Consider the following 26,750-nt stretch of genomic DNA (forward strand, 5'->3'; position numbering starts at 1 on the left):
TAGGTATGCCCTTCTCATCATTGTATTCCTTGTTGCATCCATCCATTGTAAGCACAGAAATCAGATGAACCTTGACGTTACGGAACGTATATGTACCAAAGCTTAGCATGATACATGTATATATATATGAGTATTTCTTAGGAAACCCTAGGGATGCTCGTATAAGTTCTTTGTGGGTCCGGTGATCATGCAATTATTGTTACAAGCTTGATATGAGACCAAAGATGGAGCAAGGACAAGGCAATCAACAAGAAATCATTCTCAAGAGTGAATGAACCAACTTATATCAAGTAAAATACTGGATCAAGGCTCAACAGTTTAATAATCATTATTTTTTAAAAGAAATATAACAACGACTACTTTCTCAAGACATACAGGATTCTTGAGAATTATAAGCATCCTTCTATATTACAAGAAGGACGCTATATATTGAGTAGTCATGCTGTATTTTGATGAGCATTTTGCTCATCAAGAATATTGACTTTTTATCTCTTTCCTTCTTGAAGATTTTCAGAAAAATCATTAGGATTAGTAGAAAAAGATTTACTCAGAGGGGAACAAGGAATACCTGAACTTGTTGTTTTCCTTGTTTTTTTATGCTCCACTTGAGTCTGTTTATGCTGATTTTGAGCTCCGAGACTCCATTATTGATATGAATGAAATCTGGAGCAGACACCTCGGGATTATTGTCTTCTTTAGGAGGAGAAAATGAATTTGGCTTTTCTTTCTTTCTCCTATGTCTTTTTCTCTTCTCAGAGTTATTTGAGAAGTCAGTTGCCCTTCTGCCATTCTTCCTTCTACTATTGTAGGCGTTTTTAGTCTCAAAATCATAATCACGAAATGTCTTATCATAGTATTTCTCTTGATTGCCGACAATGCCTTATACTCCACCAAGATGAGAAACAGGTTTAATAACTTCTTTAGACATCCATACAAGAATATTGTGAAGTTTTTCGTTCCTTAATCGAAAACGACGTGTTCGTTCAGGATGTCCTTTATTTCCGCAATAATAGCAGTTAAAGGACTTGGTCTTCACTGTTCTAGAGTGAGTAGATTTTGAAGAGTCCTTGTTTCTAGGACTGTCGGATGCTTGAAAAGTTTTTGCACATGAAAAGTTTTCATTAGCATGAACAAAATTGATCTTACCAGTACTTGGAGCGTCTATTCCCTTATAGCCTAGACCACGTGTATCACGATGTTCTTTACATGATCCAAGCATATAAGATAATTTTGTAGAGATAGAATGAAATCTTTTCAGATTTTCTTCCAGTGATTTCACCTTATTAAGAGCAGCGGCGAGATCAGTCTCCAACGATTTTTATCTGGCGAGGAGACTGAGTTCCATGTCATTAAAACCTTTTTGTTGAGAGTCATATCTTGCTTCAGATTCTGCAAGTCTTTCTTTCAACACAAAGAGATTTTGAAGAAGTTTGTCACACTCGGACCTTTTTGAGCGAACTTCCTCTTCACGATCTTTAACGATAGATTGTAAAAGTTTATATCCACAATCATAAACTTTAAAGAGTTTTCCCTGTTTTCTGTTTTCTTGACAGAGAGGTGCCATGTATTTACTCAAGCAAGTAGTTGACTTCTTTTCTTTCAAAGAATGGTCAAAAAGTTTGATATATTGAGAGACTTACTCATCAATACTTTGTCCTCCTTCTGAATCACTATCATCTGAAAGATCATCCAACTGTTCATCAAGAGATTTTTCCCAGTCAAATGCAGATTCAGTCAAAGGACCAAAGACAGAGTTTTTCTTAGAAGCTTCAGGACTTTGAAGTTCACAAGGATGACTCTGGGATGATGTTGTGTTATCTGAGATAGTACTCTTGTCCATAGAGTCAGATCACTACAAACACATACTTGTAAGGTCTTTGAACGTGTTTGCCTGCTCTGATACTAATTGAAAAAGCGGGGGTATAACGACCACACCCAATATTTCTCTTAGCAATCTGTATGGACTAACTCCAATATACTTTCAAGAGAATCAACTAGACTTAATCTTAATAAAGTATATCAAAGAGTTATATCTCTCCTTCTCGATTCAATTCTTACTCAAGCGAATAGAAATCTGCGAGTCTAATTGAATACAATAGAAATCACTTGAACGGTACCAAAAACCAATGTTCAAGTATCAATCAATGTAAATCAACAACCAAAGGTTGGATATTCTAATTGATTGATTCAAACGCACAACCTGTGATATTTCAATTATATAACAATATATAATGCGGAAAAGAAATAACACAGACACCAGAAGTTTTGTTAACGAGGAAACCGCAAATGCAGAAAAACCCCGGGACCTAGTCCAGATTGAACACACACTATATTAAGCCGCTACAGACACTAGCCTACTACAAACTAACTTCGGTCTGGACTGTAGTTTAACCCCAATAAATCTCACACTGATCCAAGGTACAATTATGCTCCTACGTCTCTAATCCTATCAGGATGCTACGTACTTGATTCCCTTAGCTGATCTCACCCACAACTAAGAGTTGCTACGACCCAAAGTCGAAGACTTTAATAAACAAATCTGTATCACACAGAAAAGTCTACGGTAATAGATAAATCTGTCTCCCACAGAAATACCTACAAGTTTTGTTCCGTCTTTTGATAAATCAAGGTGAACATGAACCAATCGATAATCCAGACTTATATTCCCGAAGAACAACTCAGTATTATCAATCACCTCACAATAATCTTAATCGACGCGGCGAAAGAAGATATTGTGGAATCACAAACGATGAGACGAAGATGTTTGTGATTACTTTTATATCTTGCCTATCGGAGATATCAATCTCAATACAATCGTTACGATTGTACTCAATACGATAGTTACAGCAAGATCAGATTACCCAACTACAAGAAAGTAGTATCGGTCTGGCTTCAAAATCCCAATGAAGTCTTCACGTCATTAACCTACAGGGTCTCGGTAGAAACCTAAGGTTAAAACAGAATCGACTCTATCTTATACAACTAGTATGAAACATGAGGTGTGGGGATTAGGTTTCCCAGTTGCTAGAGTTCTCCCTTATATAGTCTTTCAAATCAGGGTTTGCAATCAATGTTAGCTTAGTAACAAAGCATTCAATATTCACCGTTAGCTATAAATCTGATTGGATTCAAGCTAATATCTTTCAACCGTTAGATCAAAACTTAGCTTCTTACACAAAAATGAAATTCACGTTTTAGGTTTGTGTAGCCGTACCCAAACATGTACATTTGTTGTTCCAACAGTAGTTAACCAAATGGTTAGCCATCTGAGCACTTTCATATCAACCATGTTTTTCTTCACCATAACTAGTTCAAATGACTCAAATGAACTAGTTAGAGAGTTGTTCAATTGCTTAGATCTTATAGAAGTATACAAGACACAATCTAAGCAAACATGATTTGATTCACTCGAGTCGATTCATGAACTTTATAGCCACGGTTTGCAACTTGCATTCCTTAGTTAATATAAGTATAAGTTCACGAATAATCGTTTTTAGAAATAACCAACCTAAGGACTGAGTTCGCGGACTTAAGTACCCGGAATAAGTTTGTAAAAGTTTACAAACTCCAGCAGATTTTCTCGGGAAGAGAACCTCCGACAGTTCGCTGACTGGGTTCGCGGACTCATGTTCCGGTTTTTCTGATCAACAAAGTATGCATACTTTGGTTCAAGGAATAAGGACTTATACATGTATGTATTGCCATATAATGCTTATATCCAACAATGGTTATATAATCTAAACTCTCATTTCAATTTTTGAAGCATTCTTAGAGGACATTATATAGTTGTTATTCACAAACCATTTTTCGTCAAAGCCATTTTCAAGTGATTGAAACATAATATGACTTTCGTCACTAGGTAAATATGAACTTGGCCAAAGCGAAAGCTTACGAAAACATATTTCGAGAAATACATAAGCGAGATAAACTCGGCTCTAAATAGAAAATGTGTATAATCAAAGTCTACATAGCAAAACGACTTTTGTCTCAAGATAGGAGATAGAGTAGATAGACTTTTTAGTGATAGATAAGTTCAAGTCTCCACATACCTTTTAGTTGATGAAGTTCCACCAGTTCCTTGAGTATTACTTCGTCTTGTATGATGATCGCCATGGAGTTCTTGAGATCAACTAAACTTTTTATCCTAGTCCGAAACTTAGCTATAGTAGACTAGAAATCAAGACTTATAGTTTTGATCACTAACATTGACAAACATGCTTGAGATAGCAACGCATGCGAGTTAGACTGAGCAGTGCTCTAACAACGATGTCTTATCTACAAAGTTTAATGGTTAAGCAATAAACGTCGTATTGTATTCCTTAATACTATGTCTATATATAGTTCAAACATGCTTCGCAGTTTTGTTTTCAATATGCACAACTTGAAAGATACGTTAGTGAATGAAACAGTTCAAGTCAAATATCACTAACCTCAAGTGGAAGGATGATTGTTGTTGTTATAGCTCCTTGCTTGTTCACATCTTCAAGTCTTCGCAATACTTTTAATGTATCATATCCTAATACTTTCAAGCTAACTTATACGAAGTTGACTCTAGTACATAATCAAGCGACTCTTAACATGAGTTTTGATTCACTAAAATATGACAACCAAACTTGACATACCAACGCTTGGTGGGTTCAACCGAGCTATGCTCTAACATTCTCCCCCTTTTTCAATTTTAGTGACAAAACTCTTGCATCATATGGATAAATAAATTACAAGAATTCATTACACATACGCTTGATTCCCGAATTCAACATCACAGTAAACTGCATACATTCAATCCTCAAAAATGTCGTTGTTGACATTATAATAACAAAGCTAATACTCCCCCTAAGGAAGATAGGTAGATATTCAATCCGCACGTCTTTGTTATACCACTTAAAATGATATGTTACTCCCCCTTAGTTTGTGCTTTCACTCTTTCGTTTAGATTAAATTTTAAAGCACCAATGTTCTTTTCCTTAGCGATACCAATCAATATAAAATCAATGCCATTATCACTTGTTTACTCCATATATTTCTCTCCCTTTTTGTCACAAAATGACAAAGAAACGAAAAGATAAAGGACGAAGCGAAAAGAATCTTACAGATCTCAAAATAGACTTGCAACCTGTAGGGTTAGGTACGAGGGTTCCACATACCATGTTCTAATAACCAATATCAAAACCGAAACTACAAGTAGTTTTATTTTGATATGTTACCAAAGAAACGATTGTCCGAAACAATTTTTCAATTTTAGTTTAGCAAACCAAAAATCAACTAAGCACCTTAGTCCCTTTGCTAAACCGATTGTACAAAAACAATCGCTTATTCGGTAAGACCAAAATTAAGATAACTCTATTTTTCTTATCAGGTTCTAATTATACATAAACTTAGACCTTTGAATTTTAAACAAGACAAGTACTAGGTTAGTTAACTAGCATTTCTTGTTAAGGCATTCGATTAGACTTGAATAACCGAAACCTCACTTCGATAAGTCTAACTAAGATCAAAATTAACTTAGTTTCTCTTATCCGGAATCGAATTGGACTAAATTACTCATCCCATAAACCTTTTCTTTCGTTAATCCATAAATAATTAATACAAACCAAATAAATCAACTTGCATGATTATTCACCTCAACCTGAAGCAATTGAAATAAAAAAAACAATAAAGCACCGCAATTGCACCGAAATTTTGCAAGCTTAAACAATTGATACCATACAATAAAGCAAGATAGCAATAGTTTTTCTTAACCGGAACCAATTGAATCACACATACATCCATAAACACATAATGGAATAAACATCAATTGTACCGAAATTTTGTTAAGCAAAAGCAATAAATATATAGATGAAGTAAACTCGGGGTTTTCTTAAACTGGTAAACAATTAAATAACAACATTTTTACCTCAAATTTCGCATCCACTTCTCCAATAAGTTTGCATATTCGTCCAGGGAGAATTGATATCGAAATATCATTATGTTGTCATCCGTATGCAAAAACAAAAGAATAACAACAACCAACCTTTACCAGAGAAAGGTTGAAAATCGGTTTTAACAATTGCAAGTAAAATTTGAAAACCGTCGAAACACATATGCTTTTATGCTAAACCAACCGATTCAACATATTGTGACTTTTTCACATATTGTTTCTACCAGAACCCCTCATGATTCTTTGGTAAAGCCTACCAACATGGGCTAGAACTTAATCCTGCTAAATCAAAAATTCAACCAAACCACAAGGGTTCACAACATATGATATCAAATATTAAGGTAGTAAAACCGAAATCAAACATCCCATAAACATACATAGCAATAATATAAAAGCATTCAAGCAAAGGTTATGTAAACCGAAAACTATCACAAGAAAAATTATAAATCAAATAATTTTATTCATAATAGTTTTATTCATAATAGACAAATACAATCATTGAAAGAAATAAAAAATTGATGTCTATTTTACTGCAACTCAGTCCTTCATGTCAGTCCTAAATGAAGGCGGATTACTACTCTTTAGATTTTGAATCTCTTCAAGTAGAAAACCTTGTTGCTTGACCATAATTTCTTGCAGATGAGTAATTTTCGTGAAGGATTCTGCAAGAACATGTAATTCTGTCTTTGATTGAACACAAAAGTGTGTTAATGCTTCAATACGCTGATCTTTCTTCAGAGTATCCTCTCTTTCCTTCTTGCTAAGCCAATCTCCATTTTTGATTTTACTCTTAATGTAAAGAGACGATCTAGGCTTGTTCTTCAAGTGATCTTTCTGATCTAGCATCTATTCCAGAGAAGCCATTTGATCTAGACCCATAGTTCGGACAAGGAATGATCAAATCAGGAGAAAGACCTTTTTATAATTTTCATACTACCGAAAATATAATATTCCTAAAAATACGAATATATCGAATATCTTCAAATACTAGATATTATTTCCATAATCTATACAAAAGTTCCTTGATTTTTCTTCTTCCTCACTCAAAGATTTGGCACACGTGGTGAGGAAAGAATTCTAATACCGATCAGGTGGCATTAGTATGAGATTTTCTCTCATTATAGAATTTTTAACAACTAGAGTGTTCTTGATCTAGTATAGTATGAAAAGATCTCCTTTTGTTACCTCGAACTAACAGAGTATCTTGGAATTGACTGGAATTGCATACACAACTCTTAGAAATTCTGTTTTTGAGATAGTTTTTGCATCTTGTCTTATTTTTCCCTTTACCATTAGGTGATTTAATAACATCGGAAGACATGTCCATTCTTGAAATGGTTAAATCACTAATGGAGGATGAAGGAATAAGATTAACAAAACTCGGACTGAGTCAAGCTATGAGGATCGGCGACAAACTCAGCTATCTCTTTCGACAAAATTCGTTTTTCTAGGTCAAAATCTTATTAAATTCAGGTGATTTCCATTACATAAATCCTCAAATGATTGGTGTATCTAGTTATCTCCCTTTTATTACATAGTTCTCTATCTTGTTCACTGATTTTGTAGTGTTTTAGTGAATTTTGGAAATTTTTGAGGGTTAAAATGGCCTCGATAGTAGATCTTTCAAAAACCCATGAAATCCAACCTTCTGTTAATTTGATTAATGAAGATGATGATGCAAGATATGAATCTTGGAAATTTTCGCTGATTGGTCGTTTAGATTTCGTTCGCATTAAATTTACAGATGCAACAACTTTACTTCGTTCACAATGGAAATTAGTGGATAAATGTCAATTGATTCCACTAGGGAAAGGTTTTTTTACAATCAAGCTAAATAATATTGAAGACAAAAATTATATCAAATCAGGAAACTGGGAAATTTGGGATCAAGTTCTTAAAGTTAGGAACCGGATCCCAAACTTTAGACTTGAAAATCAACGCACTTCTAAGGCAATGATTTGGGTTCAGTTCCCTGGATTAAGTTTGGAATACTGGGATGAGAAGACTTTATTTACTATCAGTAGAGCTATTGGTGTACCAATTAAGGTTGATGCAACTACTCTATAGTTTCAGAGTGGATATTATGCTAAACTTCTAATTGAAATTGATTTGGCTAAATCGATTCCTAACAAGCTTTGGATAATTACTAAGTTTGGAGCATTCTCTCAAGGTGTGATCCTCACTAATCTTCTTAAATTTTGTAATCAATGTAAAATTGTGGGACATTTATCTGCTGAATACAGAGCTAAGCAGAATATTAATTCAGAAAATGTTGCAAAACATACTGAGACAGAAGTTCCCATAGAGAAACATCAGAATCATATCCCCTCACCCTCAAGACCCAAAATTACTTTACAATCTCAGCCTTCAACCACCACAATCCAACCTAATGTAACTCTGGATACCATTCCAAATCCTCAGAATACTAACAAAGGTTCAGCAACAACTCAAGGGGGTTCAAATGTGAATGATATACCGTCAAATGATATTTTCAGCATAAATCCTTTTGTGGATGCTTCTTTTAAGATTCAACACAATTCTGGAATGAATACTTCTATTAATCAATTTGAAATTCTCCAAGACAATGACAATGAATTTTCTAGTTCGGAAGATGGCGAAATCAAGGAGGTTAGTACTACTTCTCTTCTTAAATTCGTTTCTGGTTCTCAGCCTATCACAATTTTGAAGAGAATCACAGCTCCTAGTGAAGCTAGTAATAGTATAGTTGGAACTAAGAAAAAACCACCTTTAAAACCTGTTATTGTTATTAGGAAAGCTAGTAAAGAAACTCTTAAACATGTGATTGATAAAGGGAGTTTATCTCCTCAACCTCCACCTCTTAAGTGAAGATAATCTTCTGGAATATCAGATGCCTTAAAAGACAGAAGGCCCAAGATAAACTTTATAGTTTAGTAAAATCTAACAATCCATCTCTGGTATGGATTGTTGAACCAAAAATTAAAACAAAGAATTTTAATTTTAAGTTGCCTGGTATGCATCACCAAATTATCCATAATGCTAAGGATAATACTAAAGGAAATATTTGGCTATTTTGGAATTCTTCCCTTACTGCTCCCGTGGTTGTTGATATGACTAGTCAATGCATTACAGTAGAAGTTGGTGGTGTACTTGTAACTGGTGTTCATGCTATTTCTTATGCTATTAATAGAAGAGAATTATGGAAAAATTTATGTGATATCAGCCTTTTGGATAAACCTTGGTTAATTTTGGGTGATTTTAATACTGTTCTATCTATGGATGAGAAAAAAGGTGGTAGAAATCATGTTTCTTCAGATGTTAAAGACTTTCAAGATTGTGTTGATTATTATGGTTTACTTCAAGCTCCAAAATCTGGCTTGGACTTCTCTTGGTGTAATGGTAGAGTTGGTAAAAAAAGAATTCTGTGCAATTTAGATAGAGCTTTGTATAACTTGAAATGGTTGGATAAGTTTAATGGATGGCATTATCATACGGGGACTAGAGGTATTTCTGATCATGGGTTTATTATTCGTTCTGATGTTGTTCTTCCTAGAGCCCCTAATCCACCCTTCAGATTCCAAAAAATGTGGTTCAACCATCCTGATTTTATAAAACTGGTAAATAAATCTTGGAATGAATAAATTATTGGTAATCCCATTTACATTTTCATGAACAAACTTAAAAGACTTAAAAAAAATTCTTAAAATCTGGAACTGGGAAGTGTTTGGTGATGTGAATGAAAATCTTAAAAAAGCTGAGGACAATGTTATGGAGGCTACTATCCAATCTGATACTGATCCTTCAAAAGTTGAAATTCTAAATAAATTGGTGACTGCTAGAGGTGAATATGAAATGGCTGCTAATAATTATAATACTCTGTTAAGGGACAAAGCTAGAATGAATTGGATTCAAGAAGGAGATATAAATACTCAATTCTTCCATACAAGTATTAAGTTAAGACAAATGCAAAATTTTATAACTGAATTAGAAAATTCTACTGAGCATATATTACTGATCAACAAGGGTGCTGATGTTTTGGTGGATTACTTTAGTCAAAAGTTTGCTCACCAAGATGTTGTTATTAATGATTCTTTTCTTGAAGCTGTTCCTAAAGTGATTAATACTGAAGATAATTCTTTCTTAGAAGAAATTCCAACTGAGGCTGATATTAAGAAAGCAATATTTGAGCTAAACCAAGATGGAGCTCCAGGTCCAGATGGATTTACTGGATATTTGTACAGATTTTCTTAGGACATCATAAACAAGGATCTGGTTGCTGCAATACAGTTCTACTGGCAGAACAATAAAATTCCCAGTGGTATGAACTCTAACTTCCTTGTTTTGATTCCAAAAGTCCAAGGTGCTAAAACTGCTAAACAATTCAGACCTATTGGTCTTAGTAACTTTTGTTTTAAAATCATAACCAAGATTGTTACTATGAGACTCGGTAACTATATGTCAAAAATTATGTCACCCCAACAAGCTGCTTTCATCAAAAATAGAAGCATTCATGAACAAGTCTTATTAGCTTCTGAATTAGTTAATGAATTAGGTGTTAAGAGAAGAGGTGGAAACTTGGGTCTTAAATTAGATATTTCACAGTCTTATGACACCATGAGTTGGGAATTCTTTTATAAAGATTTAATCAAGTTTGGTTTTTCTTCTAAATTCTGTGACTGGATCATGGTTCTTCTTAATTCTTCAAAGATCTCTATAATGCTTAATGGAGGACCTGTTGGTTTCTTTGGTGTGGGAAGAGGTCTTAAGCAGGGTGACCCTCTCTCTCCTATTATTTTCATAATTTCTGAAGACATTCTAAGTAGAAACATTCATACATTGGTTCATGATAAGAAAATTCAACCCATGGTGATAAGGAATGGTATTCATCCCACTCATTTATTTTTTGCTGATGATATTTTCTTATTTTTTAATGGTGGTATGAGGAGCATTATTCATCTCAAAAATTTACTCATGGAATACCAATTAGCTTCTGGAAAAATTATTAATTATTCAAAAAGAAAATGCTTTGTAGATGGTACTTCAAATGTAAGGAAAAGACAAATTGTTGACTTCTTCAACATGGATATTTCTCAATTTCCTAACAAGTACCTTGGAGTGATGATGGTGCAAGGTAAAATTAAATCTTCTCACATCTGGCATATTGTTGAATATATGCAACATATATTAGCATCTTGGAGTGGCAAACTTTTGAGCTTTCAAGCTAGACTTACCTTAGTTAAATCTGTGCTAGCCAGTATCCCTGTTTATAATATGTCAATTTATAAATGGCAAAGAAAAGTAGTGAATGCCTGTGAAAGAATTATTAGGAACTACTTATGGTCTGGAAATTCTGAAGACAAGAAATGTATAACTCTTAAATGGGTTAAGGTCCGTAACTCAAAAGAAGAAGGTGGTCTTGGCATAAGGAAATTGGAAGACATGAATAAAGCTCTTCTAATAAAATTCCTTTGGAAAATTCGACATTCTAAAGATGAGTGGGCTATGTTTTTCCTTGCTAAGTATACTAACATGCATGGAACTGGATTACTTATTACAAGAGGTCTTCAGTTTGGTGTGGCATTAAATGGGTTATTCAGGACTTTAATGAGCTTACTAGATGGACCGTTGGAGATGGAAATAGCATTTCTCTATGGCAAGATAAATGGTTATATGAAGAACCTATTAGTAGAATATTTCCAAATCACCCTCTTATAAATCAGAATCCACATCAAATGGTGAACAATTTAATAGTCAATGGAAAATGGTGTATTCCTGAGGAGCTTCTTCAACTCATCCAAATTGATCAGCTCCCTGTTCTGAGAGATGGTGCAGATGTGCTTGTTTGCTGTAATAGTCACTCTTGTGCTTTTACTGTTGCTGATGCAATACAAAAAATTAGTCTTCATCAGCCTAAACTTCATTGGTATAATAAAATTTGGAACTCTGCAGTTTTACCTTCTACTACAACTAACATTTGGAAGATAACAAGAGAGGTATGCTCAACTGATAAAAATATAATCAAAAAAGTTTTCCATATGGTCTCCAGATGCTATATATGTCATAGTGATGTGGATTCCTTAACTCATATTCTTTGGAATTGCAACTTCAACAAGTTATTATGGACATGGCTTGGAGATATTTTCCATTATCTTATCCCTCTTTCTTTTGAAGATGTCCTTAGATTGAGTAGATTTTCCAGTCCAATGATAAAAGAGCTATGGACTATCTGTTCTTATACTCTCATGGTTGAATTATGGTTCCTAAGGAATAGTATCTGTTATGATGAAGAAAAACCAAACTTTACAAAGATTAAAAACAAAATTATGAGAATTTTCCATGATTGCAAAGGAATAATAAAGGTATTATGTGGGGCACTAATGCTAAAAAGAGTATACTCCAATACTTTCAAATTCATTACAATAAGGTGAAAAGAATGAGAATTATTGAACTGTACTTTTATCTTCCAAATGATGATGAAATCTTGCTTTGTTGTGATGGTGCATCTAGGGGTAATCCTGGAGTAGCTGGATATGGATTCATAGTTAGGAATCATACTGGTGCTTTTTTTTGCTGAATCTGGAGGTTTGGGAATTATTACTAATTATATTGCAGAGTTTATATCAAGCATTAGAGCTCTAGAATAGGCAGTGGAAAATCAGAAATTTAAAGTCATTCTTCAGTATGATTCAAAAGAATGTATTACTTCATTACAATCCCAGCAGATTCCTTGGTTTCTTGTTGCAAGATGGCAAAAGGTTGTTGCAAGTCTGATCTCAATTACTTACAGACATGACTATAGAGAGATTAACTTCTCTGCAGACTATTTTGCAAAGAAAGTTGTTCACCTTCAAAAAGGTCAGATTGTGAGCTACACACACAGGCCAAACTGCCTTACTCATATGGAGAATCCTGCTCAGGCTTATTACATATTTGATTAGTTTGGTCTAGTTTGTAAATTTTATTTTATTTTGGTCATGTTTAGTATTTTTCTCTTTTGGTTGGACCTCTTGGTCTTATAATTAAACTTTTGTTATTTTTAGTAATAAAGCTTTTTTTTTTTTTTTTTTTTTTAAAAAGTAATATCCTTAAAGAGGATCAACTCAATCTGGAGAAACATTCTCCATATTTTGTAAGGGATTAACCTTTTCTTCTATGAAATTTCCTTTATAAAGAAAAAAGAAAATAATTTCAATCAATTTGATCATGCAATAACCACTCATCGTTGCTTCCATCAATTAATAATATTCTAGAAAAAAACTGAACAAAGATAAATGTCCATGCAAATAAATCCATATAAGATGCCAATTTCAACCACCGTTACTCATCATCAGCCTCTTCAAAATTTCGAGCACCATCTACTCTTCCCTTTAAACTTTGGAATGGTGTTCATATTTGGTTTCTTGAGTTTCTTTTATTTCTTTGTTCCAAGTTCTAAAAGTGTTTGTGCCATAAAAGGTGTTTAAATGATATTTATGTTGTTGATTAGGTTTTGTTTCAATTTGAAGATTCATAACTTTTTTCCAAAATTTGTATGGGTAAGAATTCAATCCCTTGACCATGTATTGATAGGTTACATTGATCATGATTCATGGTTACTACCTATACTCTCAAAGTTCAATATTTAGGTTAACCTCTATTCATGTAACTTATATAAGTCTTACAAGTCCATTGAATTTGAAAAATTGTGTCGAGTTAGTATAATATTAAATTTGTTTACTTTTGTTTTTATAGCATGTAATATGAGATATGTTTTATTTTGATTGGATCTATATACCCATTGGAACTCGGTAGTTACTTTAAAGCGTTTAATTTTGTAGCTCTTTTTGTGTTGGTGTATGGATATTGTCGAATGTCGACAATTTTATTTCTATTTATCTAGCCCGAGCAAATATTGCTCGTTTCATGAATTATTGGTAGCGCAACCAAATAAAATATTGGTGGATGGACCAAATATAATTAATTAGAATGTTGATTGTTGGATCAACATAAAAAAACATTGGCGTTTGAATCTGTTCAGAACTATGCTTTGAAAAGCATTTGATTCAGAACCCTAACTTTGATCGATTGGTGATCAATTGATGATTTACTGAAAATCAATCACTGAGAGAGAGAGAGGGACCAGCTACATGGGATGATGGCTGATCATGTAGCACCGAGGTACTCGAAAGAGCATGTACCAAAGTCCTTTGAAGAAAGGATGATTAAATGTTGGTTTAATCATTTATTCAAAGAGTGCTCATCTGAGCATTAGGAAATAAAACCTAATTATGGAGAGATGAGGGACCGACCAAGAGGGCATGAAACCTCCCCTTTGTGATCATGGGACCGACTGACGGTCGTTTGATGAAATTCCAAACTAGTTGGAAAGAGTTTGAACCTAATATGAGCAAATTGGGTTAAATTATGAAGATGTGTGGGACCGGATCCTTTCAAGCCAAAGGGCCGATCCTGGTCGGTCAATATGACATGACCATGTCACCATGGTGTCCATGTCTCATCCCTGAGAATTTTGGTATTTTCTGATGCGCGTTTGAGCAATATTTTGGATTTTCAGAAGAGTTTGATCTTGACTGAAACTCTCAATTTTGCTTGAATGAGAAAGTACGACATTACTCGTGCGATCAATATTTTGAGAATATTAAAATGATAATATTTTAATATTTGTCGTGAGTTTCCTAGTCGGTCATGTGACCATTTGACTTTTTGGCCTTTTGCTAGTTTGAGCAATATTGGTGAAATATCGAAAAACCAGGGTTTTGCTCAAACGAAGGAGTTTCATGAGATGAAGGAAATAATAATGATAATAAAATAAGGAATCATAAGGTGTATGACCGGCTACGGCTAGGGCATGATTGGCCGTCTAGTAGGCCCGGTCCCGTAACACCTTTCCCTATTTTTTTTTAATTATTTTTCATCTTGTGAAGGAAATATGGAGAAACTAAGAGTTTTGCTCAAACGAGGGAGTTTGCTCAAATGAAGGATTTCTCATGAGATTAGGAAAAACAATAAAATAAGATAAAATAATGGGAAGAGGCATGGGGCCGGCTACGGCGGCATGACCGACCGACCGGTGGGCCCGGTCCCCTAGGCGCCTCTTTTATTATTATTATTTTGTCTTCCTTATTTTGCATAGGTTTCCACGTTTGTCCATATTTTTGAGTGTTCGTTCGTGCACTCGGGTGCTCGTTCGTGCATTATTGCTAAGTACACTCATACCATTTTCTTGGGGCTTACTCGGTGATGGTCCAGATGCCCGTACGTTGAATGTTTATCACTAACCCATGGAATTCTGATGGGAAAAGCCATGAATTGAAGTAACGAAATATTATGATGAACGTAAAATATTTTCTAGGAATTCAATTGATGAATCTTGCGACTAGAAATAATTAATTGATTAATTGATGTTTCTATACTAGCAGGCAAGCTGTCTAAGAGCATTATGATTATTCGGGAATTAAGCGATATGAGCTAGTTGAAGCATCATATTTATTCTGAATATTTATTCTGTATAGTCAGGGAAAACATTGTTACATCCTGAATACGTTATCGCTCTATACTAGCAGGTATTCTGTCTAGGAGCTGTGCAATCATTAAGATTTTATACATACGTATTCTATATAGTGAAAGAAAATATTGTTACATCCTGAAGACGTTATTGCTCTATACTAGCATTCAATCTGTCTAGGATCCGTCCAATAATTTTTGATTCTATATAGAAGTGAATACTGAAATTGCTCAGTTGATGAAATATGTCGTGGTCTCAATTGAGAGAATGCATATTCATGCGTACTCTGGGAAGCACTACACTCAGTCAGAGATTATCATGGCATGAGCCTTCATGCTTAAACTATGAAATATAAACTTCACATACGTGTGTAAAGCTGGTCAGAAATATGCAAAGTTATGATTTAACGATTTTATTCTTCGTCAAAAATCCACCATCAAAAACAACTTCGAGGATATATTTTAATATTTTATCATATACTTTGGAGAAGAAGATTGGAGTTGCGATTGATAATCAAAATTCTAAGGTTTGCTTTCTTTTTCTTCATATGGATTTTGAGAAATCCATGAGTAGCTAAACACCTTATATTGGTTAAGGATATAGTTGGATATCAGAAACATGCTACTAAATTAATACATTGGTTTTGAAATCTTAATAAAATCATTATTGTCTTGTTCTACCATTTATTATCGCCATGTATGATTGCATGATTGTTTGTTGAGGAGCGCTACTAAATGATCTTGAATGTATTTCTATAGCTAGACTAGGGTTTTGAGATACGTAATTGTTGATGAACCTTGTCATAAGTGTAGATGGGGAAAAACGAGCCGCCGGTTTTTTGGGAAAGTGGAGAGTCGAGCGTGCTATAGAGACTCCTCAGCCGGGCAAAATGTTAATCCTTACACAGATGCACCGCTGCAAAGGGGGTGCTTAGATTCGGGAAATCAATCTATGTGACTCCGACCTAAACCAAGACAATGGCCGTTCCAGAGTCAATTCGGTCGCAAAGAGTGAGATGGGTTGATATGTAGGAGGGAAGCTGAGAGTTGTGTGGGATCAGTGATGATCAAGGATTGTGGGTGTGTTGAAGGTTTCTGCAATATTGCTGAACTACTGAAGTTGTGTTTTTTGAATAAGTTTATATCGAGTTGTTGAAGGATAATGATGATAATCGATGATTGATGATATTCGATTGATCCTCCCTGATGTCCTCGATTTAGACTTATTTATATTGCAAGAATGATGTACCACTGATCCCTGTTAGTGTGACGGTTTCTTGAGTGAAAGAGTGGGAAAGTGGGAGATCGTGGTAAAGTCAGTTCCATGTCGTGCGGAGGCTTGACTGATCGTGCACCCATTACTTTGCTAAATCCTTCCACCGTTTACACGACTTACGCACATTTCTCATTGTGGATGAATCCACGTGCCGTAGACCGCCAGACCAAAACCCTGAGTGATTGATAGACACATTTTTGTGTCCGATTTGTCTCGATTCTATATATTGTTAGGGCTCATTTTTGTACTTATTATGGTGTTTTATTTATTTGTAGGTATTTTTGACTAATAACATTTTTGGAAAAAATTGGCTCGAAAATTTGTCGGAAAGCACCCGGAGGACATTTGCTATTCAGACTCTCACTTTGGATAAGGGGTAACCTAATTACTAAGGGGAATCCCATTTCCAGGAAGTTGCTATTCGCACCCCACCAAAGGATAAGAGGCACATCTTCTCCGTTTGAAATCAGTTTTGGCGGGAAACTGTGTGCAGCGTCTGGCAGATTTTGGATTCGAATTTAGAGATGTTCCAAGGAGATTTAATCACATATTTGTGTTGGGCCGGACTCTGATTGACCAAACAGGGTTGATTCATGCATTTGGATTGGTTACAATGGGCTGAAGAATCGGGTTGACGTGAAACAGAGGGGAAGGTTATCACGGGATGTAAATATGGAAGTTACGCGGAGATTTTCAAGGGTTTTACGGTCAGATTGTGTTGTTACCTTATTGACGGATAGATGACGTGTTTTGGAACTGAAAGAAGGAAATAAATCTTCGTACAATCGATATTTATCGAAAACAGGGAAAAGGAAGATATTTACGGAAACTGTGAGAGAATCTCGACCCTCTTTTGTTTCAATATGGAAGTTACGTGCAGGCTTTAGAGGAGCGAATATCTTCTGGTTTTGTTCTGGGAGATTTGGGAAAGTTTGGCAGCTGAAAGAGCGTAGACGAGGTAAAGAAGGAAAGAAAAAGCCGTAACTTGCAAGGCAGGGAACTAATATATTCGGTGAAGATTTACCTTGGATAGGGAGCTGTGATGTATAAATAGTGTGTTTTGAGTCCCTGGAAGGGGTGTCGAGAGTTTGGGAACCTAAGAAGAGCCAGAGAAGAAGAAATCAGAGCTTTACCAAACTCTGTTTCTGCTGCTGCTGCTGCTGCTGAATAAGAAGAACGCGAAGAACATTGACGCTCGGTAAACAGTCACAGAACAATGTCGTTGTTTAACAGCTGAAGAACATTAAGCTTTTCAGGGCAGTCTTATCCTAGGGTCTTAAAATCAGCGACATAGCAACAGTTTTTCTGTAACAGTTCCATTGTAACAGCTGTTTTGCAACACCAATACACTATTGCAAACAGTCTGGGTTATTACTTTTCACTCTTTTAATCATCTTTTGAGCAACACACACATATTTTGATATCATGATTAATATGAGGAGCTAAACCCCATTGCTGAGGCGATATAGTATTTCTCCAACAAAAAGTGGTATATTCTATTTTATCTTTTTATTTGCAATAATTATATGATTATTTTCATTGAACTATTATTGAATATGATTTTTATTTGAGTGATTGTGATCTATTTTGATGGAGTATGCTTAGTTTTAAGACTTTTGATGCTTCATACTTGGTATTTATAATTATTACTTTTGAAAATCTACTTGTTGCAATATTTTAGAATCAAATTAAACAAGAAAATTGCATAAATATAAGTATTGGTTTAATCACTTTGAACTTGGAAAATAGTGGAATCTTAGCCTCAGTGTTTCTTTTAGTATTGATATCATCTTTGATTGAGTTTGCTATAATTTTGAGTGAGTTTTCTATTTTAATATTAGACTTTAAGTCTAATTAATATCCTTCACAAGTCTGAGAATCGAACCACTTTTACCACTATCAACAAATCACATCAATTTTTGGCGCCGCCGACGCGGACTTGTTTTTAGGGTTTTAGATTTATTTTATTTTTATTTTTTTATTTTTTTATTTTTTTATTATTTTTGTTCTTTTTTATGATTTTGGGTATTTATATTGTGTCTACAGGTTCTGGATCATAAAGAAAATTGAGCCAAAGAGTTTGGTGATTTCATAAAGACTTGGAGCTAAAGATTAAAGCAAAAAGAACAGAAAAGAAGAAATATTTTATTTTAGACAATTTTAGTTTAAGGTTTGTTTATTTTCTTTTAGAAAAAAAAAACTGTATTAGGGTTTATTATTATTGTAATTTTTTTTTTGTTTTGGACTTTTGGACTTTGGGACTTTATTTTTTTTATTACCCTACGGAAGGATACTTTAAATATAAACTGTTTGCAGAGAAGGAGGACAATTACGATATTGTCTCTGCACCTTGGGTTCGTACACTAGACATCGGAGTCAGTTGCCCGAGTCGACTACAACCGATTCATCCCCCGTCTGGAACGGGAGGTAAGATTCTAAACACTCGCGAATCCCCTGTCAGCGAGTTACTGGACTCCTTCGTATGCATATATGTTGAGGACTGAATACAGACATTTATTTTTCTAGTAAAGGGCAAGGCCTGGCCATACAAAATAAGGGTTCGGATTTCATCACCGTTCTCTTCTTGCCCGCTTTAGGAACACGTAACCTACGCGAACCTAAGCCTAAAATTTGGACTAGAACGAGACCGATAGGGTAACGAGCTTAACAGGAAAGTCATTCGAAAAATATTGGTTACTCTTTTAAGCATACTTCGAAGTTCTTGACGGTTTCTGTAAGTTGAATGCGTGACTGCGCCGCCTTGTAATACCGGTGAGGCCTTGGGTATCAAATCTCCACCGAGCTTCCCTCGCCTCTATTCAACTTACGTTAACTCGGATTGATTCCAGAGGGGTTTGCTTAAATTGTAACGAATTCCCGTTCGAAGGATTAGAAGCTGGTCTAGAAACAATCTAAGTGGAGCCATCATGCTTTTTGTTTGCTAGAAATCAATAGGTTTGATTTGGTTGAGTCGGCCTTGATCTGTGTTTTCTTACCCTTCCAATTTAGAAAATTCTATTGTATGCCTGAACGTAAAAGAGACGCACTAGGTAGATTTGTTAAAGAGAAACCTAGTAGTTCGAAGCGTCTCGATTACCTTAATCTAGAAAGTCCGGCTTTTGAAGAGTCTGTTTTTGAACGTTCTTTGACTAAGGAGAGAATCCCTGTTGCTCCGATAGCGCCAGAAATGGCAACTTTGAAAGCTTTGTTGAACCTAGGGGTGTAAATTTTCCCCGGCAGCCCGAGGCCCAGTACCGTCCGCCCTGTCCCATGACAGCCCATGGGTGACCGTGGCCCTTTACGAGCTGGCCCGACCTAGCCCATTTAAATAAGAGGGCGGGCACATGCCACAATTAAAATTTTCTTGCCCGGCCCAATACCCTCCCTATTATCCCGTCAATGCTACCCGCCATGTTAGCCCGCCAGTGTTATCCATTTACCTAGCCTAAGTGACTGTTCTCATTTGTTTTATCCTAGAATATACTTGGTACATATACTTAATACAGTCAACCCTCATAGTTTTCATATGTATTTCTTAACTTATATTCCATTGGAGTCTAATTTTGTTAACCATATAGAGAAAATATTGAGCAAAATCTAAGGAAGTTTCCTTTTCTGATGATTCAATTCAGGAAAAATTATAGGAAGTTTGGTTTATCTTATTCCCATCTCAATTCTCGTATTTGATTATTAATTTTAAGTAAAACTTGTGTATTATTACTACTTTCTTTTTATTTTTAACTATATATACGTATAATATATATATTTGTTTGTAATATTCAAGGCCCTCCCGGCCCGAGCCAAAATTACAAAACAGGCTTGGGTAGGCCATGGATACTAATTGTAAATAAATAACCCTACCCGCCCGACCCTTTTAATTTCATGGATAAGAAATGTTCCGGCCCGCCATATACCGTCCCATTTAATAAATATGTCGGGCTGCCCGGCCCGGCCCAATTTACACCCCTAGTTGAACCCAACTAGGACTACCCGTCCTTCATGTATTAAGTTAGATGAAACGGAGGCACCCTATGAACTGAAACCTGAGACATTACAGATGCTCCCAAGCTTTTTAGGGAAAGAAAATGAAAACCCTTATTACCATGTTAGGGATTTTGAGGAAATTTGTAGTACTCTAAGAAATAGAGGCTTAGATGATGATGCTTTGAAACTTAGGTTATTCCCATTTTCCCTGAAAGATAAGGCCAAGTCGTGGCTGTATAGTTTGGACTCCGAGTCAATTGACACATATAAACAACTTACATCTGCCTTTTTCAATAAGTTTTTCCCTAGGCACAAAACATCGTCTATTAGGACGCAAATATGCACATTTTCACAACAAGAGGGAGAATCTTTATATAGGTATTTGGAAAGGTTCAATGATTTATTATCCCAGTGTCCTCATCATGGTTTAGAAAAGGTTAGGCTAGTTCAGATCCTTTATGAGGGTTCAGATTATTCCACAACGACCATGGTTGAGTCTCTATGCACTGGTGGATTTGAAAACCAAACTGTTGATGCGGCGATGGAATTTTTTAATGAAATCACCGAAAAAACCCAGCAATGGGAAAATAGTAGGGCACCCCAGAAAACAATTCTTTTAAGTAGAGGAAACGTTAATAGGGTAGAAGGAGGCTATGAATCAGATGCCAAAATTGTTGCTATAGCAAAAAGGTTAGAAGCCTTAGAAGTGGGCCAGACTAGTGGTATAGTGGAGCCTTTTTGGGAAGGCTAGAATATTGAAGAGCAGGCCAATGCTCTTTATAATAACACTAGATTTGATAACCGTCAAAAGATTGACCCATATTCAGAAACCTATAATCCTGGTTGGAGAAACCATCCGAAGCTTTCGTGGTCTAAGGGCCAAAGTCAAGGTCAGTTTAGTAATTCTAATGCTCCCCCAGGTTTTGGCTATACTAAGAATCCTTCAGGACTAGCTCAGTTTCAGAATCAGTTAGATAAGAAAATCCTAAGTTTAGAGGAATCTCTCGCCTTGTAACTCAGCAAACTGCAAAATTCCAGTTATCCGTAGAACAAAGTCTACAAGCTAGTAACATGATAGGACAAGAAAATAGTCACGCTATTTCCGAGTTAAAAACCCAGGTTGGTCTGATAAGTGATTCTTTGAGAGAAAAAGGTAAGTTTCCTAGTCAAACACAACCCAACCCTAGAGGAGTTCATGAATTGGGTGCAAAACCATCGAATCAATTGAATGATGTTAGAACCCTTAGAAGTGGTAGAGTTGTAGACAATAAGGTAACCATGCCCTATAATGAACATACTGTAGTTCACCCCTCAGGATCTCACCTCTCAGGACCAGTAGCTGAAGAGACTGATAAATTTTCTGATGATGTGAATTCGGTTCCTGAAAGGTCTGATTTTAGGCCTAGATCCCCATTTCCTCAGATATTAGTACCAATAAAGAAGAAATCAAACTTTAATGACATAGTGGAGGTTTTTAAGCAAGTTACCATAAACCTTCCCTTATTAGATGCAATTAGGAAAATTCCTGCTTATGCCAAGTTCCTTAAGGATATGTGTACGTGAAAGCGAAGACTTAGCATCCATAAGAAAGCCTTTTTAGCTAGTCACGTAAGTTCAATCATTCAGAACACCACAACTCAAAAGTACAAAGACCCAGGTTCTCCTATTATTGCTTGCACAAAAGGTAACTTCCGGGTAGAAAAATCTTTACTTGAGTTAGGAGCCAGTGTGAACTTACTGCCATTCCATGTATACTTACAGCTAGGACTTGGTGAAATGAAACCTACTCAGATAACACTGCAGTTAGATGATAGGTCTGTTAAAATCCCTCGAGGTGTTATTGAGGATGTTCTTATTGAGGTCGACAAGTTTATTTATCCAGTGGATTTCGTGGTCCTAGATACCCAACCTGTCCTTGACCCAGAGAACCAGATACCTGTGATTTTAGGTCGCCCATTTTTATGTACGTCTAATGCGATCATTAACTGTCGAAATGGTGTGATGAATTTATCTTTTGGTAATATGACTATGGAGATGAACATTTTTAATGTCAGTAAGCAACCTCATGAGCTAGATGACACATGTGTTGAAGAGGTGAAAATGATAGAAGCCTTAGTCAGGAGTCGTTACCAAACATTTTGTCTGAAGACCCATTAGAAAGTTGTATATCCCATTCTGGTTTAGATTTTGACAACGATAGCACTATTGAACAGGTGATTGCTCTATTAGATTCTACCCTGTGTTAGACACTAATAGATGGAAAGCTAGGTTCGAACCGTTACCAGTTTCTGAGACTACCCTAATTCCTTCTTTAGAAGAGCCCCCAAAGTTGGACCTTAAACCACTACCCGATACTTCAAAGTATGTGTTTTTAGGCCCATCTGAAACTTTACCTGTGATTTTAGCTTCCAATTTGGATAGTGATTAGGAAAGTAGGCTAGTATATGTACTTCAAGACAATAAGGAAGCTTTAGGGTGGACTATAGCAGACATTAAGGGTATAAGTCCTACTGTGTGTATGCATCAGATTCATTTAGAGGAAGACTCCAAACCTTCTAGGGAGATGCAACGTCGACTGAACCCTAACATGAAAGAGGTAGTTCGAAAAGAGGTGCTTAAGTTGTTAGATGCGGGTATTATTTACCGAATTTCAGACAGTAAGTGGGTCAGCCCTGTTCAGGTTGTCCCCAAGAAATCAGGTATCACTGTAGTCCAGAATGATAATAATGAATTAATCCCAACCCGAGTGACCACGGGATGGCGTGTGTGTATTGACTATAGGAAATTGAACAAGGTCACAAGGAAGGATCACTTTCCCCTTCCTTTTATCGACCAAATGCTAGAGCGATTAGCTGGACATAGTCACTATTGCTTCTTAGATGGCTACTCCGGTTATAATCAGATCGTTATTTCCCCAGAAGACCAAGAGAAAACCACTTTTACTTGTCTCTTTGGTACCTTTGCGTATAGACGCATGCCTTTCGGGCTATGTAATGCCCCTGCAACTTTTCAGCGTTGTATGATGAGCATATTTTCTGATATGGTAGAACGGTTCTTAGAGGTCTTTATGGATGATTTTTCAGTGTTTGGTTCATCTTTCGATGAGTGATTGCATCATTTGACATTAGTGATGACTAGGTGTAAGGAAAAAAATTTAGTGCTTAATTGGGAAAAATGCCATTTCATGGTTAAATCAGGAATTGTATTAGGGCACATCGTCTCTTCAAAGAGTATAGAGGTAGACAAAGCCAAAGTTGACCTTATTAAGACTTTACAGGTCCCAAAACCCGTAAAAGATATTAGGTCATTCCTAGGGCATGCAGATTTTTACCGTCGATTCATTAAGGATTTTAGCTTTATTTCTAGACCTTTTTGCAATTTGCTTGCAAAAGATGTTAAGTTTGTCTTTGATGATGCTTGTTTAGAGGCTTTTGAGAAGCTTAAAACTTGACTCACTACTGCCCCGATAGTCCAGGCACCTAACTGGAACCTACCAAAACTCTGAATGATGCCCAAATGAACTACACAACTACCGAGAAGGAACTTTTAGCCATCGTGTTTGCCTTGGATAAGTTTAGGTCCTACCTATTAGGTTCTAAGATCGTAATCTATACAGATCATGCTGCTTTGAAATACCTTTTATCTAAGAAGGATACCAAACCTAGATTGATTAGATGGATCTTATTGTTACAGGAATTTTCCCCAGACATTAGAGACAAAAAGGGTGCAGAAAATGTAGTAGCAGATAACTTGTCTAGGCTAGTTGTTAGTTCCCCTAGTGATTCCCTTCCTATAAGGGATAGCTTTCCTGATGAACAATTTTTCTCTGTTTCCCAGTCACCTTGGTATGCAAATATAGTGAATTATCTTGTTACTGGTCAAACCCCTCAACATTGGGGTAAGCAAGATCGTTCTAGGTTTTTAGCCGAGGTTATGCATTTCTTTTGGGACGATCCTTATATGTTTAAGTATTGTACATACCAGATTATTAGGAGATGTGTATCTGAGAGTGACCAGTCTAGTATTATCTCCTTTTGTCATGAACATGCATGTGGGGGTCATTTTAGTGCTAATAAGACTGCTGCTAAGATTTTGAAGTGTGGATTTTACTGGCCTTCGTTGTTTAAAGATTCCCATAGTCACTATGTTTCTTGTGAGCGTTGCCAGAAGTTAGGAACCATTTCCCGTAGAAATATGATGCCTTTGAACCCTATTTTAGTGATTGAGGTATTTGATGTGTGGGGCATTGATTTTATGGGTCCATTTCCTATTTCGTTTGGTTATCTTTACATACTTGTCGCTGTAAACTATGTGTCTAAGTGGGTTGAGGCGGTTCCGTGTAAAACGAATGACCACAGGGTCGTAGTCCAGTTTTGGAAAGAGAATATACTTACACGTTTTAGTACGCCGCGAGCTATAATTAGTGATGGAGGTTCACACTTTTGTAATAGACCGTTTGCTCTTTTAATGAAACAATACGGTATTACCCATAAAGTAGCAACCCCATATCAACCTCAGACTAGTGATCAGGTAGAGGTTTCCAATAGGGAAATTAAACGTATTCTAGAGAAAACAGTTAATCCAAATAGGAAAGACTGGTCGTCGAGGCTTATTGATGCCTTATGGGCTTACCGTACTGCGTTTAAGACACTCATTGGAAAGTCACCTTATCGTTTAGTGTTTGGCAAGGCATGTCACCTTCCTGTTGAGTTAGAGCATCGAGCCTATTGGGCTATTAAGAACTTAAAATTTTCACTTGACAAAGCAGGAGCTCAAAGAAAGCTCCAGCTCAATGAGTTGGACGAGATTCGTAGAGATGCATACGATAGTGCTAAGGAGTATAAGAACAAAATGAAACTTTTGCATGATAGGAATATTTTACGAAAATTATTTTCTCCAGGTCAAAAAGTTATTCTGTATGACACTCGTTTGCATCTATTCCCCGGGAAGTTGCGCTCTCGATGGACCGGTCCTTTTGTGGTCCGTACTGTTTTTCCTCATGGCGCTGTTGAGATTGAGACACCAGATGGTAGTAGTTCTTCGAAGGTTAACGGTCAGTGATTGAAGCCTTTTTTAGAGCCTTTTCCTACAGGTGATGTTGAGGAGGTCCCTCTGAAGGACCCTGTTTACCTTGATTGACCATCGAGGCGATTTTGTATGTTGTATAATATTTTTGTAGGTTTTTGGTTACACTTCACCCAGGTACTATCTTTCCGACTTCTCTCTTTACTATTTTCTCATGTTACTTATATTTTTGGTACTGTTCTTTGATTAGAAACATTGAGGACAATGTTAGATTTAAGTTTGGGGGTGGGGTAGAACTTTTTGTTACCTTTTCGTTGCAATAAATAAACTCCAGAGCCTAGAAATTTATCCCTATTAAGGATGGCACTAACCAATCTAAGTGGATGGAAGCATTTTGGTTGTAGGAGTTGAGGAACCAATCTGACTAGATGGCAACATCTAAAGAATCTATTCATAAAAGCACAGAGCTCAGGTGTTAGAAATAACATGATAGTTTCACCATATCTCGTTGAGTCCTTTTCACTTCTGTTTTTATTTTGTTTTGTTTTTGAACTATGTTTCTCTAAGTGATTAGGTGGGGCTCACGATTCAAGTTGTTACCAATGCTAGGGTGAATTAGAGTGATTGAGATACAAAAAAAAATAAAAAAAAAGAGAGACCAGACCAACTGGAATAAATTCAATAAAGTCGACCACTGGAACCCTTGTATATGCCAGTTGTGTTGACCTAGAGTTAGGATTATCGACCACTGGTACCCTTGTATATTCCAGTGTGTTGATATTAGTCAGACCGGTATCTCAGTCCATTAGGATAGGTTCATTTTGGCGGAGGCCTTCAGACAGATATGAGAAACACCGTTCACCTAGTAAACATCAAAACCATCTATGATTTTCTATATCCATCTTCTTGATCTATCCATGTGATTAGTTTTGACTCCGGATACTGATGTCCATAGTGCGACTATCTGAGTAGATCTCTGTCACTTCATATGAATTTTAGTATGCTTGAGTGCAAACTCGTGTACAACAATTGGAATTTCGCATCAGGGTACTTCCTCCTGTAGTC

At 36.0% G+C, this 26,750-nt stretch overlaps 1 protein-coding gene and 1 pseudogene across 1 annotated transcript; one reads left to right on the forward strand and one right to left on the reverse strand.

Moving 5' to 3' along the window:
- Positions 1-8,910: 8,910 nt before the first annotated feature.
- On the forward strand, positions 8,911-10,147 carry LOC113305668. Its single transcript, XM_026554686.1, has 2 exons — positions 8,911-9,400; positions 9,582-10,147. The coding sequence occupies exons 1-2, from the start codon at positions 8,911-8,913 to the stop codon at positions 10,145-10,147; spliced, it is 1,056 nt and encodes a 351-aa protein (XP_026410471.1).
- Positions 10,148-20,989: 10,842 nt separating this feature from the next.
- LOC113307174 lies at positions 20,990-21,089 on the reverse strand (annotated as a pseudogene).
- Positions 21,090-26,750: the final 5,661 nt, after the last annotated feature.

The sequence above is a fragment of the Papaver somniferum genome, chromosome 8 (genome assembly GCF_003573695.1).
Source record: "Papaver somniferum cultivar HN1 chromosome 8, ASM357369v1, whole genome shotgun sequence".
In the NCBI taxonomy this organism is placed as follows: Eukaryota; Viridiplantae; Streptophyta; class Magnoliopsida; order Ranunculales; family Papaveraceae; genus Papaver; species Papaver somniferum.